This window comes from Carassius gibelio, chromosome B20, assembly GCF_023724105.1.
Source record: "Carassius gibelio isolate Cgi1373 ecotype wild population from Czech Republic chromosome B20, carGib1.2-hapl.c, whole genome shotgun sequence".
Classification (NCBI taxonomy): domain Eukaryota; kingdom Metazoa; phylum Chordata; class Actinopteri; order Cypriniformes; family Cyprinidae; genus Carassius; species Carassius gibelio.
The window spans coordinates 27,576,029-27,592,234 of NC_068415.1; the positions used below are offsets into that span (position 1 = coordinate 27,576,029).

At 34.7% G+C, this 16,206-nt stretch overlaps 1 protein-coding gene across 1 annotated transcript; it reads left to right on the plus strand.

The window, feature by feature from the left end:
• The first annotated feature begins 1,138 nt into the window (after positions 1-1,138).
• Positions 1,139-14,268, plus strand: spint1b (serine peptidase inhibitor, Kunitz type 1 b). Its single transcript, XM_052587259.1, has 10 exons — positions 1,139-1,773; positions 2,554-2,711; positions 3,028-3,169; positions 9,501-9,671; positions 11,319-11,354; positions 11,453-11,578; positions 11,654-11,701; positions 12,431-12,601; positions 12,690-12,758; positions 13,193-14,268. The coding sequence occupies exons 1-10, from the start codon at positions 1,377-1,379 to the stop codon at positions 13,372-13,374; spliced, it is 1,500 nt and encodes a 499-aa protein (XP_052443219.1). The 5' UTR covers positions 1,139-1,376; the 3' UTR covers positions 13,375-14,268.
• Positions 14,269-16,206: the final 1,938 nt, after the last annotated feature.

Below are 16,206 nucleotides of genomic sequence, written 5' to 3' on the forward strand. Positions count from 1 at the left end.
AGGAAGGCTACAACTTTGGTGTTCAACATTGTTTCAGAGATGCAAAAAAATAAATTACTGAAATTTAAACTTCATTTGGTTGGTTTTATGTTGTTAAAGTTTATTTTAAGCAAATACAATTTTACTTAAATTAGTTTTAAACCGTTATTTATTTCACATTGGTTTGAATCAGATTTGGTCAGATGGTCATTTTACACCCAGATGGTGCATCTTACTTATTGAGTCAACTTGGGTCAGCCTACCCCCAAGCAAATAAATATCAAATAATTAAATCATTATTTAATACTACAAATGGAACAGGAGTTGACATTCTTTCCATATCCACAAGGACCTACTACGGTGTACTACGGATGTTTCGACACAGAGAAATTATGACGAATGTCAGTCTGGAGTGTCGTGAAAGTCCATTTTTACTGTTCAGACTGTGATCGCAATGCAAAACATGACCTGAATCAGATTTAGGATCACATATGAAAGTGACCCAAATCAGAATAAAAAAGATCAGATTACACGTGGTTTCACGTGGTCATAAAATAAAAATCGCAAAAAAAAAAACAACAACAACAAAAAACATTTTTCTTGCAGTGTAATTGTAGCCACAGCTTCTGGAACTCAAAACATAAATATTTTCAGCTAAATGTTTTTATATGCAGGAAAGAAAGATCACTGGCGAATGAAACGTCAATGTAAAACAACTTTACAATGGATCAAATATAATGTACCGTATAAAAAGCATTGTGTCTTTAGAGGTAGTGTGCATGTGTGTGTGTGTGTGTGTTTGTTTGTGTGTAAAGGTTTTTCCTTCATGGTGTGGACCAAATGTCCCCAGAAAGACAGTAAGACTTAACATTTTTGTCAGGAAATTTTTATTTTAAATACTAAATGATTTTTATATAAAAAATCTGTAAGGGTAAAAATTGTAAAAATTGTGTAAGGGTAGGGTTAGATTTAGTGGATAGAACTTACTGTTAGGTCACAAATGTGGGTGTGTGTGTGGGTATATATATATTTATATTTATAAAACACACACACACACGCTAGTGTTTGTGTGTCTAGCTAAAATGCTGTCTATGTAGGGCAAATCGCAAAGAATTGAGACATGCCCGCGGATTACGTCACTGTTTTATTTCCTTGCTTTTTTCCTTGACACACCACACCTGAGATCTGAAGCAGGTAGAAATCAGGTGAATGTGTTGCTCTTGACAACTTTCGACAGGAAACCCCCGTGAACGATTTTTTTTAATGTATAGGAAACAATGCTAAGTGACTGATCAAGTTATTTACCAGTCAGTTCGACTGACATTACAGCTAAAGTGGATTAACGAGTTTTTAAGAAATATATACCTCATACCAGCATACTTTTAAATTCTACAAAAATGGACTCGTGGTGTTTTCTTTTCGTTGCCTTGGCTTTTATTCTTGGTGTTCATGGCGGCGAAACATCATCAGCACCGGGCCAGTGTGTAAAATCTTTCAGAGAGGGTCGGGAAGACTTTGTTCTCGACACGGTGGAGTCGATCGAGGATGGGGCCGTGTTCCTGTCAAACCGGAGCGTCGCGCACAGGAACGCGTGCATTGCGGCGTGCTGCAGAGAGCCCATATGCAACTTGGCTCTCGTAGAAGACGAACGCGAGAAGGGATCCAACTACAGCTGCTTTCTCTTCAACTGCTTATATAAGCAAAAATATGTCTGTCGATTTATTCAGAAGAAGAGGTTCAGAAATTATATACTGGATTCAGTTTATGATTATTTCCTGAGTGGACGCAAAAGTGGTAAACTTTATTCTTTGCTCTTTCTCTCTGCATGTAGGATATATATATATGTATGTATGTATATATATATATATATATATATATATATATATATATATATATATATGTATATGTGTGTGTGTGTGTTTTTCATAATTCAAAATGTCTTACTCTTCCTGTTGACTCACTGAATCAGTATCAATGCAGCAGTTAATCCTGCCCTTGTTCCACAGAGTTCTCACTTTTCACAATCCAGTCAATAACCAGTAAATTTAATAAAGTCACCCTATGTTTTATTTAACCTAGAAATACATCACAATACAGCAATAAACTTGTTTTGTCCAAGTACTCGAGCATCAGAGCTAATTATTATTACAATAGTCAATTATTGAAAAATAATATATAAATAAATCAATGTTAACAAACATGAGGTAACCTAAAGTTGAAATGCTTTAAGAATCTTTATTTTCTTATTTTGTGCTACTTCTTTTTAATTGAATGGTTGTACAGGGGGTGATTCCACTCATCTGCTCTAATTATATATATTTAAGGTCCATCAGACTGCCACCTTAGTAAAATAGAATGGAGAACTGTTGACTTTCATTGGAATTTGTGCTAATTAGGGCTAATTAATATTATTTTACAGTTTTTTTTTTCTTTTTGAGTGATTGTCATTTCTACAAGTATATGGCCATGATATGAATGTGTATAATCACACGGTAGCTATTGTTATTTTAAGTCATTTATGTTCTTAAGCAGTGACTGTTGGCTAGTGACTGAGATATTGATATTTTTCTTCAGATGGGAAGGACAGTCCACCCATTGCCAATGCGGGACGGGATGTGGTGGTCCAGCCTAATGGGGAGGTATTGCTGAACGGCATTGAGAGTTGGGATGATAAGAAAATCATCAGCTACGAATGGAGTCTCGTCAGTGGAAATAAATCCGTCCATGTAGAGGTATTACTGTTTATTGGATTCTAGCATATGATGAGCTGATATGTTATGATTTTAATGTTTTCAGGTAATTATGTTTCCGGTTATATTAAGTTAATTAAGATACTTCTAAGTGATTGTTTCTTTGTCATCTTAAAAAAACAAACCAACACTTTTTTTTTTTATTATCAACATTCTTAAAAGTGTTCTTTTCTATGTAAGAGATTATTTACTCATGCTGTTTCTCAACTGTATACAATGATACAGTTTACGTTCTGGGTGAACTATCCCTGCAATGAGGACTAATGGCCATTTCATAATCTAATCAACTGCTCTACAGAAAACGAATCTGCCAGACCAGGTGAAGGTGTCCAGGTTGGTGCCTGGGGTGTATAAGTTCAAACTGACAGTGACCGATTCAGGACACCATTCTGATTCTGCTAATGTCACTGTTTTGGTTCTCACTCCTGAGCAATCTGCACGTGAGTATTATTTTGATTTATTTATTTGCTTTGCTGACGGATACGTTTACAAATAAGGCTCAGTATTTATCTCACTATAAATGAGTAAATGGTAAATGGAAAGACAAACTATAGTAATAATTTACTCGTTTTGAGTCATTTTTATGCTGTTGCTCTCCTACCCGTCATCTTTGTAAAAGTTTAAGTATACCATAGTTTTTTTTGTTTTTTTTTACCTGGAAAATAAACTTGGAGATAAAACAGAGCTTTATGTTGACATATTTAACATAAAGAAAAGTTTTGTACTAATGGACTGACACACTGTATTAAAAAAAATAAAGGAGATTAAGGTAAAAGCACATTTTCAGACATGTCTTGGGCTTACAAATTACTTAGTAATGTAGTGATGGGTTGGGGATGGCTCTTTCTCTCTCTTTCTCTCTTTCTCTCTTTCTCTCTCTCTCTCTCTCCCTCCCTCCCTCCCTCCCTCTCTCTCTCTCTGTGTGTGTTTTTGTTCTGTGAGAGACCTTACCGCTCCCTCTGTAAATGTGCAGAACCGGTTTGACGTGTTACAAGCTTTGAGTCATAGTTGCGCAGTATATGGATAACTGCTCTGCGTAAACACAAAACACACCCCCAGCAAAGACATATTAATGAATTACAGCTAAATGTGAAGATAAAATATCTCATAGCATACTCCTCTTTGACCTCAACCTTCAGTTGGTCTTTAGGTCTTGCCTAAATTAATAATGGAGGGAAAATAGATTTCAATAAAGGATTTTATAGTAAAATGCAATAAAATGACAGAAGAATGAACCCACTGAAGAAATGAGGTCAGTTTTAGCAGCTGTTGAATCACTGCATGTGAATGTTTTTTACTCACTGTCTAATCACCTTGTTTATGTGACGCATCCATGTCTGGTTCATGACTACAGCAGCACATTTGTGTGATGGAACATGTACTTTTTTTAAGATAATGATTAGGGCTGGGACAACGCACAAAAAAAAATAATACATCGACGCAAAATATGCGCATCGATTCGTCTACCCGTTTTTTATTTCTCTAAAAAACGTTTGCAAAACGTTTACCTTATGTGCGCTGAATATACGCGATGGCCGGATCAACATTCTGTCCAACGTTATATAACCAATCCAGGGGTTTTTCTGCATTGATCTTTTTTTTTGCCGGCTGTCAAAGCCTTATTTGATCGGTTAGTGATGTAGAATAGAATGACTGCTGCGCATGACGGGGCGCGTACGAGAGAGAGGCTGCGCGTCCACACTCACAGTCTTCAAACAACACGAGCGCTTCTTGCTCTGTCTCTCCCTTGTGCACATTAATCAAAATCATTAAACACGTTAGAAAAAGGGCGAAACACCAAAGTAACATCATTAAACAACTTTACACATACAGATATGTACTTAAGGGAATTGTTTTTCATAAATCATACAAAACTTAGAGTGGGTTATGCCTAAAGCAAAAATAAGAACAAGTATATTTTCTGAAGGAAATGTAAGTGGTGCCTGTTGTGGCAACACTGTGCAGTTAATAGGATGCTAACAAATGTGGTTGCTACAGTGGCTGCCCTACATTGGGTGGTTGCTAGGTATTGCTACGTGGTTGCTAGAACGTTGCTAGTGTTTTCTGGGTGATTGCTAGGTCTTTGATTGGTTGTTCTGGGTGGTTGCCAGTAGAGCCCAACGTCATGTCTCTGATATTCTGGTGTTGTTTATGTTCCTATACAGTTGCTAGGCTCCTCTGGATGGTTGCTAGGGTGAACCAGTAACCAGGTTGATAGTTACAGACTAGTTGTCTAGTCCAGTTTCTGAAATTGAGATCTACATAAATAATCTTTCCATTAGGGCTATGATATGCGATATGGACAAAAAAAACCCTATCACGATTTTTTTTTATCAATTTTGCGAATTCGATTTTAATCACGATTTTGACACACACAGGCATGCTTTACAGTCATAAATGCATTTAGTATAAATTTGAAACATATCTGTACAAACAAAAGTTGTAATATATCTCTAGAACAGACTTAAGTCAAAATAATCACTAAGTAAAGATGTCAAACTAAATCTAGACATATGGCAAAAGATTATAAAAAATAAATGAAATAAAACCCGTGTTCTGGAAAAAAAATTTTTGCCACGCATTGGTCATAAAGCTCACTGTAGTGGTGCCTCAGGTGTTATAGGTTATGCCCAATATATTTATTGCCCAAGGTTCAAGGTACTCCGTCTTTAGTGCGTATACAGTAAGTTATGTGTACGCGGTTCAGAGGCACACACACACACACACACACATATATATATATATATATATATATATATATATTTATCTAGAACATACATATGTGACCCTGGACCACATATGTAAAACGCAGCACTTGTCAATTTATATTCAGTAATATTCTACAAAATGAGATAGGCCTAGTAATATGTTACTGCTGTGGATATTCCCAATCATAACAACCAAAGCGTCTCAGATGAAAAAACGCTGTGCCACCAAAGTGTTCTCTAGTGCCACCACCTTGAATCATATACTGGGATGATCGTGCTTTGCGTGTGGGCCCTTTTTATGAATGATTGGAATTCATTAGCATACGCATGTTTAACTGTCAAATCTGACGTTTGCAAAGCGTTTTTTTTTTTTTTTTTTTTAATCGAGAGGAGAATTTTAGGAAAGATCCGTTTTATGCAAAAATTACTCTTGAGTTTCTTTATGTTTTTGGATGTTTCACGAATGAGGTCCATTGTGTGAATTTGGGAGCACACTGATTTGGAAGCCAGAAGTGTACTTTGCCTGCCCACATTTGATTCATCTCAGCCTGTCAGACAGCGTGGGAGTGTTGTGTAATGATTGTTCATTACCAGTTATTATTTTCGTACTGGAATGCCCCACCAAGCTCTACCCAAACATCACATGCCCTGCTGCTTATAAAAGTAGCAGAATTCGCAATAAACCAGAACGATTTGACACCTCATTCATGTGTGTATAACAAACAGATTGAGATGAAAAGCAATGGTAATGGTAATTTCTTTTACATTTCTTAAGCACTCTCAATAATCCAGAGACATATATACTTAATTTGCAATATACTATCAATAAAGTCTCAAATATTTATATAAAAATTATTATATTTGTCTGTTTTCATTAAACATGATTAAGAACACCATTTTAGCAGTGTTTTTGGGTATTGTATGCACCTGCTAGATCATTGCCTTGTCATGAATGAACTTGATGAAATGCCAAAGGAATGAAGATAATCTCTTTTTATCAAAAGTTGGGCTCTGAATTCTTTCTGGGATATATGGTGAGACTGTGGGTGTATGAATGATGAAACTCAAAATGCCCACTGGGTCAAACAGTAATGTAGACATTCCCTTGAGCCCCATAGGAAATGTATATACACCCCTGCATTTTGTACCTGCCTAAATGGTTCATCCTACGTGTATACACAACAATGACTTGAACTTCAACAAAGAAGCAACTGAAAGGAACATGTCCTGTCATGTTGTTCATGCTAACAACTGCGTGTATCCAACCCTATCTGCCCAGTTATATTTGCACACTCAATTTTACTTGTGCTTGATTTTTAGACAAGTTTAATTTATTTTGCTCTCGTAAGTTCCAGTATTGCCGTTGAAATCAATGAAATCTTTCAATTACACAGAAGTTTCTTTATAGTGGAAAATTGTTCTTTAGGTTTTTAAAAGGTGTTTTACATTAAGATTTTTTTTAATAACTATTAATAAAAAAAAATAAAAAAAACGGGTGTCACAGCAAGGCACAAGAAGCAGACATGGGAGCGTATAGCACAAACTATTAACGGTTCATTCCCCTTGCTTGTGCACACCTATAAGCCTGCTATATTCATAAATGCAGTTTTTTTGAGCCTGCAAGGTGGGAATGTCCATTGGAAATGAAATGAACTGTGACACAATAAGATGTTCTGAAAGTGTTGTAATTGTTTGTGTGATCACTCTGCTTACAGAAGGTTGTGACAGACCCAAATCATCATATTGCATTGTTGCATTTTCCCAGTTGCCAAATATCGTAATGTAGTGATTACTTTAATTTCTGGCGCTATGGCATTTCTGTGCTGTGTCGGAGATGTTAGTACGTCTCTAATAAGACCAGTCACAAACATGATCCCTGCACGATCTAATCTATAGCATCTTATTAATTCACTGTCATCCACTGTCTGCAACACATTTCTTCTGTCTCTTCTGTCTTTCTGCCATTTTCTCCTCTGCTAAAGAAACTCTTAAAATTCCTCGTCTGTGCTCCTAACAAGTTTGACCTTAAGACCTCTTTTAAGGGCTAAGATGCTTTCTGAATTACTTTTTTCTTTACTAGGATGTTTTCTTTCATTTTAAAAGTAAACGCCCAGCTTTCTAAGAATTTCCTTAGAATTTTGTCACTAGGAGCTACTTTTTGCATTAAGATTCTTTATGAATACGGGCACAGTAGACTAGCTTTGAAGGGACAGGAATATCATGGACTCTTTACATTTGTCTTTAACGTGTTTTCTGAAATTGGGCCCAGATTGGATCACATCTGACCACATTCCCTTAACTGTCACTCATGTTTTTGAAGATGGATTTGAATGTGCATGATACAAACCTAAATTTTTATAATTCATGATTGAAAACATTTTGTAACATGATAATGATGTACCATTTACATGGTAATACAATGTTTGATTTTAAAATGGGTTTTAAAGGATGCATTTTGACATTTTAAGTTTTCAGTTGAGATATAACTTCTGATGATTTCTATAATGTAATAGAGAAAAAGGCAATTTAGTCTTTTTTTTTTTTTTTTAATAAAGATCAAAACTCCGGTTATAATTTAGATTTTTGAGTGTGCACTCTTGTCATAAATTAATCTATTACTTTTCCTACATAATTTTTTACAAAAATCTTTGGTAAAATATATATTTGGGATTCTTAGACCTTTCCAGCGGAGCTGGAGCTCAATTGGTAGAGCATTGCTTTAACAAGCACAAGGTTGGGGGTTCAATTCCCCGGGATCACATCATGTAAAAATGTATACCCTGTATGCACTGTAAGTCGCTTTGGATAAAAGCGTCTGCTAAATGCATAATATAGTTTATCAAGATTAGATTAGATTTGATTGTAATATAGTGAAGGAACCGTAGGTGTCCTGTATTTGGGATGGGGTGAAAGTTAAAGGGGTTAAAATAATGTGTAAATACTCCCACAATACATTTTGATCTGATTGTGACTGGATCATTGAACACTTATTCGGGTGTGGTCTGGCCACAGTTATTATGGGTGTATATACAAATGAAAGTTTTTCAGGGTGGGAGATAAATTTCTTACAAAACTATCGTGGGTTTTTCTTCAAACTGTGTATACAAGAGAAACAATAATTTTGTCATACAAAAGTCATTCTTATTCTTATCTGTCTTTTAAGTATTTCATGACACCAGTGTTTCTATAGTATTTTTGTTATTTTTAAATTATTGCGTTTTTGTCTGAATTAATTTTTTTAATTTCTACAGTTTGTATTAGTGTTTAAATAAAATAAATAAAATTCTAATTATTTTAGTTTTTGTTTTAATGATTAACCCTAAAGTGCACCAGCTGGCTTAATGCTCAAAACACAACAACAGTTCTGATATGGATTTCTGTTTGTTGGCAAATAGAGCAAAAACTTGTTTAAAATTATGTCTATGAACAAAATGTCTCTTAATATTAATCATAACTCATATGGAACATTAGTATAAAATAAATCAGTATCAGGTCTGTAATCATGCTCACTCGTTAAGGCAGTTCTCGCGCTCTTATGATATTGCATAAATATTTAATGATTTAATGTACAAAAAAAATCTCATACAAAAACCTTTTTCTTTCTTTTTTTAACAATTAAATCTTTTTGCAAATTTTATCTGAATAACTTTATTTTTTGGGCTATTTTTATTGTTTTTGGTGGCATTTTGAGGTGGATTCTCCACAGATGTTTGATTTTGCACAACAGTAGCAAAAGCCATCAAATTAGAAATGTATTGGTTACATTTGAAGCAAGACATTTTACATCAATACACAATAGTCTTTTGTACACTCCAGGTAGGTTGCAGTTCTGGAAAATTGTGGCACTGAAGACTTTAAAGAGTCTCTTGTGGTTCTAAGCTTAATTTCTGGGTTATCGCAGATTTCCCAGTGAAACAAAGTCAAACAGCAATACAGATTAAATGAAGCAAGTTGTTGTTGTTGTTTGTCCAGTAGAAACTAATCCTGATTTGATCCACAAAAACCATGATTCTTTAATTCATCAGAACTGAATTAACATCATTAATTTTACTTGTCCCACTAGGTCGCTGTTTGATCCCTAAAAACGCTGGACCCTGCCGAGGTTCTTTTCTTCGTTGGCATTACAACGCTGCATCCAGCAAGTGTGAGGAGTTCATCTTTGGAGGGTGTATAGAGAATAACAACAACTATCTCTCTGAACAGGAGTGTTCTAATGCCTGTAAAAACGTGACAGGTAATGATGATCACATTGCCCTAAGGCCATGGTGTACAGTCGGTTTAAAGGAATACCTCATGTTGTCATTGATTTCTCATTCTTTGTCGGTATGCTTTTTCCGCCAAGGAACACAAAAGGAGAATTCTGAAGAATCTCCACTTGGCTCTTTACTACACAAGAATGTCATTTGTCACACTATAAGAGAAGCATCAGTGCAACTTTACTAGTCTTTTGAAATTAATGTTGTTTTTACTGACTGTCTTCTTGCTACAGTTCCCAAATTAAATGTGGTGTCAGTGGTGCATGTCAGATGCCAATAATAACAACAAGCAGAGCTTTTTTGTGTGTGTTTGCCATACAGAATGGTATTAATCATGTGGCATATTTCCATTTAAGAGCTACTCTTAAGCTGCTGTAGACGGCAACATTTAACAAAAAAAAAAAAAAGAAAATTCTCATTTCGTGTTCAACCGAAGAATAACATCATGTAGGTTTAGTGCAAAATGAGGATGAGAAAATAATTTTGGATGTGTTGCTCTATATGGCCATACATTTTAGCATAGCATAACATTTTTGTTTTTGCAAATTGCATTTTTACAGTTTATACCACCACACCTACAATGTGCAACCCTACCCCAGTCCCAAATCAGAACACAAGGACATCTAAAAAAGGGGGAATGGCCATTTATTTTGGAGGATATTTTTGGTGAAGATCCTTTTGTGGAGTCCATAAAGAAATAGTTTACTGACCTTGGTGATGAGCTTGATTATAGAGTGCCTTCGGGATGATTGGTTGACCACCTCAAAGCATGACCTCACTGATGCTCCTGTGTTAAAATTTTCTCATCATTTCATTTATTCACCCTCATGCTGTCTCAAAGCACATGACTCCCTGACTTCTCTGCAACACAGCGATTTTTAGAAAAATGTGACTTGCCACTTCAAAAACCCCAAGCAAAAAGGTGATGAATCAATGTTAATGTCAGCATGTTTTGAAGTGATCAATGAGTGCATTTAGAAACTTGCTCAGAAACATTTCAACTCATGAACAGCTGGCCAGGAGCAATGGTTTGAGGTTTAAAAAAAGTATTAAATATTTTTCACATACACCCCTATCTTATGGCTTCAGAAGTCATTGATTCATTAAATGGATTCTAGTTCTGTTTTGCATGCTATTGGAAGCGCTAATTTAGGATGTTCTCTATACTTCCAATATGGACATACAGAGAAAATGTAGTTTGTGTTCATCTGAAAAAAGGAAGGCATATACATCTGGAGTGGCATTAGTTTGAGTAAATGATGAGAGAATTTTAGTTATTTTTGGGTGGTGCATCACTTTAGTTTCAAAAGCGTGGCAAAGCCTCCCTTTGCTACTATAATAGCTTGCCCACGTTTGGTCCTTTCACATTATGCTGCTTCATAAATGCAGGATTTGCCTTTGTTCAGACACAAGCATCAGTGAGGTCAGCTCCTGATGTTCGGTCAATGCTGGGGTATTTAGATTTGTCTTCACGGAAAAAAATTGGAATAACCAAACCTATTAATAAGATGGAGGTCCCCACATACTTTTGACCTTGTTTATTCCTTTATTGCTTCCTTAAATAAAATCTCAATATCTCATAGATTTTACGAAGTAATGTTTTCTCAAAAATTGTCTGTCTGCAGTAAAACATGGAGATACGAGAATGCCGCACAATGAAGGTATATTTACTTTAGATCTCTCCTTAGCCAAATATATACCGTGTAACATTTAACTCAGGATTTGCTGGTTGTTTAAATTGTTTTTGTTTGTGATACAGACTGTAATTCGGCGTGCAAAGAAGACGAAGTGAAATGCTCTAACGGCTGCTGTGTGAAGAGCGAGCTCGAGTGTGATGACCAGCAGCAATGCACCAATGATTCTGATGAGGAGAACTGTGAACAATGTGAGACACTTACCATGCACACACATCTCATGACATGCACTCAATGGTTTTAAATGTACGTACTTTACTTTTTAGTGAATAATGGCCTGACTCGACTTCTAAGGATTGAGGGGAATAAGAGAGGTGAGTTTCATATATTGTGTACCGGCAGCCTGACATAATTAAAACTTGCTCTCATGTTATTTTAAACCTTTATGGTTTTCTTTTTTTCATGGAACACAGAAGAAATTTTATAGAGTCTGCTTTTCTTGTTTACATAACAAAAAATGAAAGGGGCTGTTCAACTGCAATAAAGACAAAAAAAGTATTTTGAAGCCATTTGCTTTATCTGATGAACAGACCAAATGATCCTTTTCATGTTGTTTATTAAAAAAATTTATGGAGTAAAATGCATTGCACAATTTTTTATTTTAAGATTTGTCAACACTATTGGTTCTCATTACATAATTTATCATCACCTTTATTTATTTATATAGTGCTTTAAACAAAAATCATGATACAGAGACAGCATTTTGTACATGTGGAAGTGCTAATGGGATATGATATATGTCAGATTGGACTTTTTGGATGGACTTTAATATTATTTAATAGTGTGTGTTATTATCGCCCTGTATTACTATTGCTCCTAGATAAACATGGCTTGATTTATGAACAGTTAGTATTCTATATATATATATATATATATATATATATATATATATATATATATATATATATATATATATATATATATATATATATATATATATATATATATATATATATGATCCCACCAACAGTTTGTGTGTAAACACCATTTCTTCATCCACTTAAATTCTCTTCTCACGTCTCTTTTGTGTTATAATGGTGTAGCACACTGCACAGATCCATATGCTGTGGGCCCATGTCGAGCCAGTTTTCCTCGTTGGTACTATGACCCTCTTAACGAAAAGTGCCATCGCTTCACATATGGGGGCTGTGATGGCAATAAGAACAACTTTGAGACATCAGACAACTGCATGAGCAACTGCTCAGGTGTCTCAGGTATGAATGGTGCTCAGGTTTCAACAAGATGTATTAATGAAGATGGCTGTAGTTTATATTTGATGTATATTTCTGTCTGTCTTTATAGAAAATGATGTGTTTGCCAGAGGATTGCTTGTAGGCGAGGACAGGGAGGAACTAGGAGAAAGCCAGTCAGGTAATCTTTGTGTTTGTTTATTATCATTGCTCATTACTCTAAAGAGAAAGGAAGGATCCTAATTGTATTTTTAACAGCTTTTTTATCATAACAGACTTGAAAAAAATCCTAATCCTTAATTGACATCATTTTTTGTTTTATTGTAGCTTATTTTATTTGCCGGTTTGAAGAACATTTTTTAATAATTCTAATAACTTTCAGAACTTTAGAGTACATTTCACAAAACAAAATAAAGCACTAACATTAAAAAGGAGTATTTGAGTATATTGGAGTAAACGTAGAATATTTTTTAATGGTCCAGAATACAGTTTAAAAAAATCAATGGGATCCTTCAGAAGTCTAGATGAAAATGTGAAATAATAAGACCGATCTGTGCTCTCAATTGTGGATTGCCTTCAGTTCAGTTCATCTTTATTGCCTTTTTCCCCTCTCAGCTTCTGTTGCCCTAGCTGTGGTTTTGGTTGTCGCCGTCTTGGCTGTTCTGGCTGTGTTGGGTTACTTTTTCCTCAAGAACAAGAGAAAAAGCCATCAGCCGGTGGCCACCAGCAGTCCTCCAGTGGTGTACAGTGATGAAGACCAACAGCTGGTCTACAACACCACCACCTCCAAAGCATGACAAAATCTTTAAAAACAACAAACTTTAACATCTTTTCTACCATGTGGTCTAACCCTCAGACTGATGCTGACTGCAGTGTAGAATGGGCCGAATTAATAACTAAAAACTAAGCTGTTCAGGGTTCCCGACCTTTACGTAAAGCCATTTTAAATGTTCAGTCACTGAACCAGGTCTTTTATCTCAGGTCTTAATGAGCAAGATGTTAATTTTAGAATTAGTGTATTACATTACATTGTTAGGTAGAAATAACTCATTATAAATGGTCTACTACCATCTGAGATTTTTACATTCTTGCACTTGGCAAAAAACATATTGCAACTTTCTTTTTGTTTCCCGTAAAGCCATATCATTTATCATTCTGGTTATTTCTGAGGGGAATTGAAATGTCTTGACTTGTATCTAGAGGCTATTTTAATATTTCTATTACATTTTAAAGTACGTATGTTTTCATGGTGTGATAATTCATTGTTTATATATATATATATGTGTGGATTGTTAGATTGCTTGTATTATTGGCCAATGAATCCATGAGATCTTATTGCACTAAATGTTAAATGTTTGCAAGCTTTTTGCTCAGTTTATTATTAAAGAGAACTTAATATGTGTGCTCTGAGTGATATTCCAGTTGAGTACTGAGGTGAAACAGTCTTAAACACTGGGGAGAAGAAACATAACAAACAAACCTACATTTGATGCTTTTGTGTTTCTCTAAATGGGTCAAGAGTGTTAAAGAATGACTAAAATGTTTATTGTGGGTGGATGTGTTTCTTAAAGATATGCATCTGATTATTTCAGTTTTTTTATGTTTACATATTTTAAATCGTGTAAGTGCTATTTGGTGAATAAGGACATGGATTCATGAGCTTTGATTTTAAATAAAAGAGTTTCTAATTACATTTTGCATTTATGTTATGAACATTGTAGTCACAATTTCATATGGAAATGCTATTTTCAAGATGAATGGCAGACCGCACAGGAGCTACACTCATTGGCAGGAAAAAGTCTCAGGTTTTGTGGAGGTTACTGTTAAACATAAAACACAAATGCAGAGTTACGTGTTTGAACATGGATAGAACATATGCTCTTAGCACAAGCATAAGACACTAAGCATAAGCGGGTAGAATTAACAACAGTTTTTACAGATTTTTTTAAATCTTGGACCGTGGGCTACTCATCCACTAGAGGGGGGAATTTCTCTTTGTAAAATTATATATAAATAATTCCTGAAAGTCACAGGCTATCACATTAATGCATGCTAAGTATAATTGCTGAAGACAATTATTTTTGTCACAGTTATTCACTACATACTTTCCATGCCATATTTTGTTTTCTTACTTTGTTCTTTCCCTTGAATTACTTGATCAACACAATATAATGATTTTCGACAAAAGCCAAACATCCACCCAATGTTTCCATGGGATCTTCTGTCACTTCCCAGCAAGTGTGGACTTGTTCAGTTTTGTCTGAAATGTCTTGGTAAAAACCCAGTCATTATAATATTAGTTTATTGTATCAGCCAGTCACTGCTCTCTCTGTGAACCTATTGCATAAGAAAACAATCAACTGAGCAAACGTTTGGCTTAATAGGTAACACCTACATTGCATAACTAAAAGTAAAAAATATGTATTTGTTATAGAAATTATAGGCCATGTGATAGTTGTCAATTCTTTTTTTACCTTTCTTACTCAATTTATTTTTTTCTTTTTGAAGAGCTTTGACTTCACATTTAAACAGGTTTGCTTTCTCAATGTGGGATGTTTATGTTGCTTGTGATGGGTCAGGATTAGTAAGGGTTGTGTACTTGTAAGCAGCTCCAAGGGCATGTCACCTTTTTCCATGACAGTCTTTCTGTTTAGCTGGTTTTGGTTAAAGACAGTAATGTTGGGTAACAGAATTAACACACCTATGTTTTGTTCACAGTCATGTTTGTGGCATGTCTTGGCGTGTTTTGTTGCAATGTTCTTGATCTTAATCTTGATAAGGACATATCTGAAGACTTTAGCAATGAACTCTGTATAACGAGAAGAATAATGTTGTGTAAGGAAACTGTGATGATGGTTAAGCTGACTCAGTATGAGACATACTTCCATAAGGAAAACATACTTATGTGGAAGCGTTCATTCTCAAAAAAGGTACAACTTTTACCTGTGCATTTTTTTTTGGTCTGTATTTGTCATAAAATTATGACATTCGTGGAACATGGTTTCATTTGTTCCTGAAAATTTCAGTTACTACTCTCTACTATGGTGTTTAAAGTTAGAAAGCACAATGTTTGTTTATTAATTAATTAATAATTCTAAATGACCAATTAAAATAATGATGATGGATAGGGACATGCAAAATAAAATCATGATAAAATTATGCTTAAACATTTTAAAAGAAAATTAGACCATTACAAATTTTAACAAGATAAAGTTAACAAATATAACAGTAGGCTAGATTGAATTTCAGAAGTGGCTGATTACAAAGAATGTAATACCAGCTTTTGAAAATGTTATGTTTGATGTTTTTATGCAAAATGAATAACTGAATTGAATGCAATTTAGTGTGCAATAATATTTAAATATGGGTAAGTTTTTTTATAGAAATGAAAATTTCTGGGATTTAAAATGTATTAAATATTTTTTTTATTTCAATCCTTACAGTAAGTGATGATAAAGAAAAGAAAAAATGAAAAAAGGCAACATTTACATATGATTTGACGATTTTAATAAATACCAAGAATCTAAAATCCATGCATTATAACTGAGACCTACACGAACACTTTACAGTTGGTTGTGTTACAGTAAATCAATCTCCTGAAATGCTATTGATGTCGTATGTATGTTTAG

Coding starts and splice junctions, on each gene's coding strand:
- spint1b (XM_052587259.1), top strand. CDS start 1,377: ATGGACTCGTGGTGTTTTCTTTTCGTTGCCTTGGCTTTTATTCTTGGT. Junction 2,712..3,027: donor ATAAATCCGTCCATGTAGAG/GTATTACTGTTT, acceptor ACTGCTCTACAG/AAAACGAATCTGCCAGACCA. Junction 9,672..11,318: donor TGCCTGTAAAAACGTGACAG/GTAATGATGATC, acceptor GTCTGTCTGCAG/TAAAACATGGAGATACGAGA.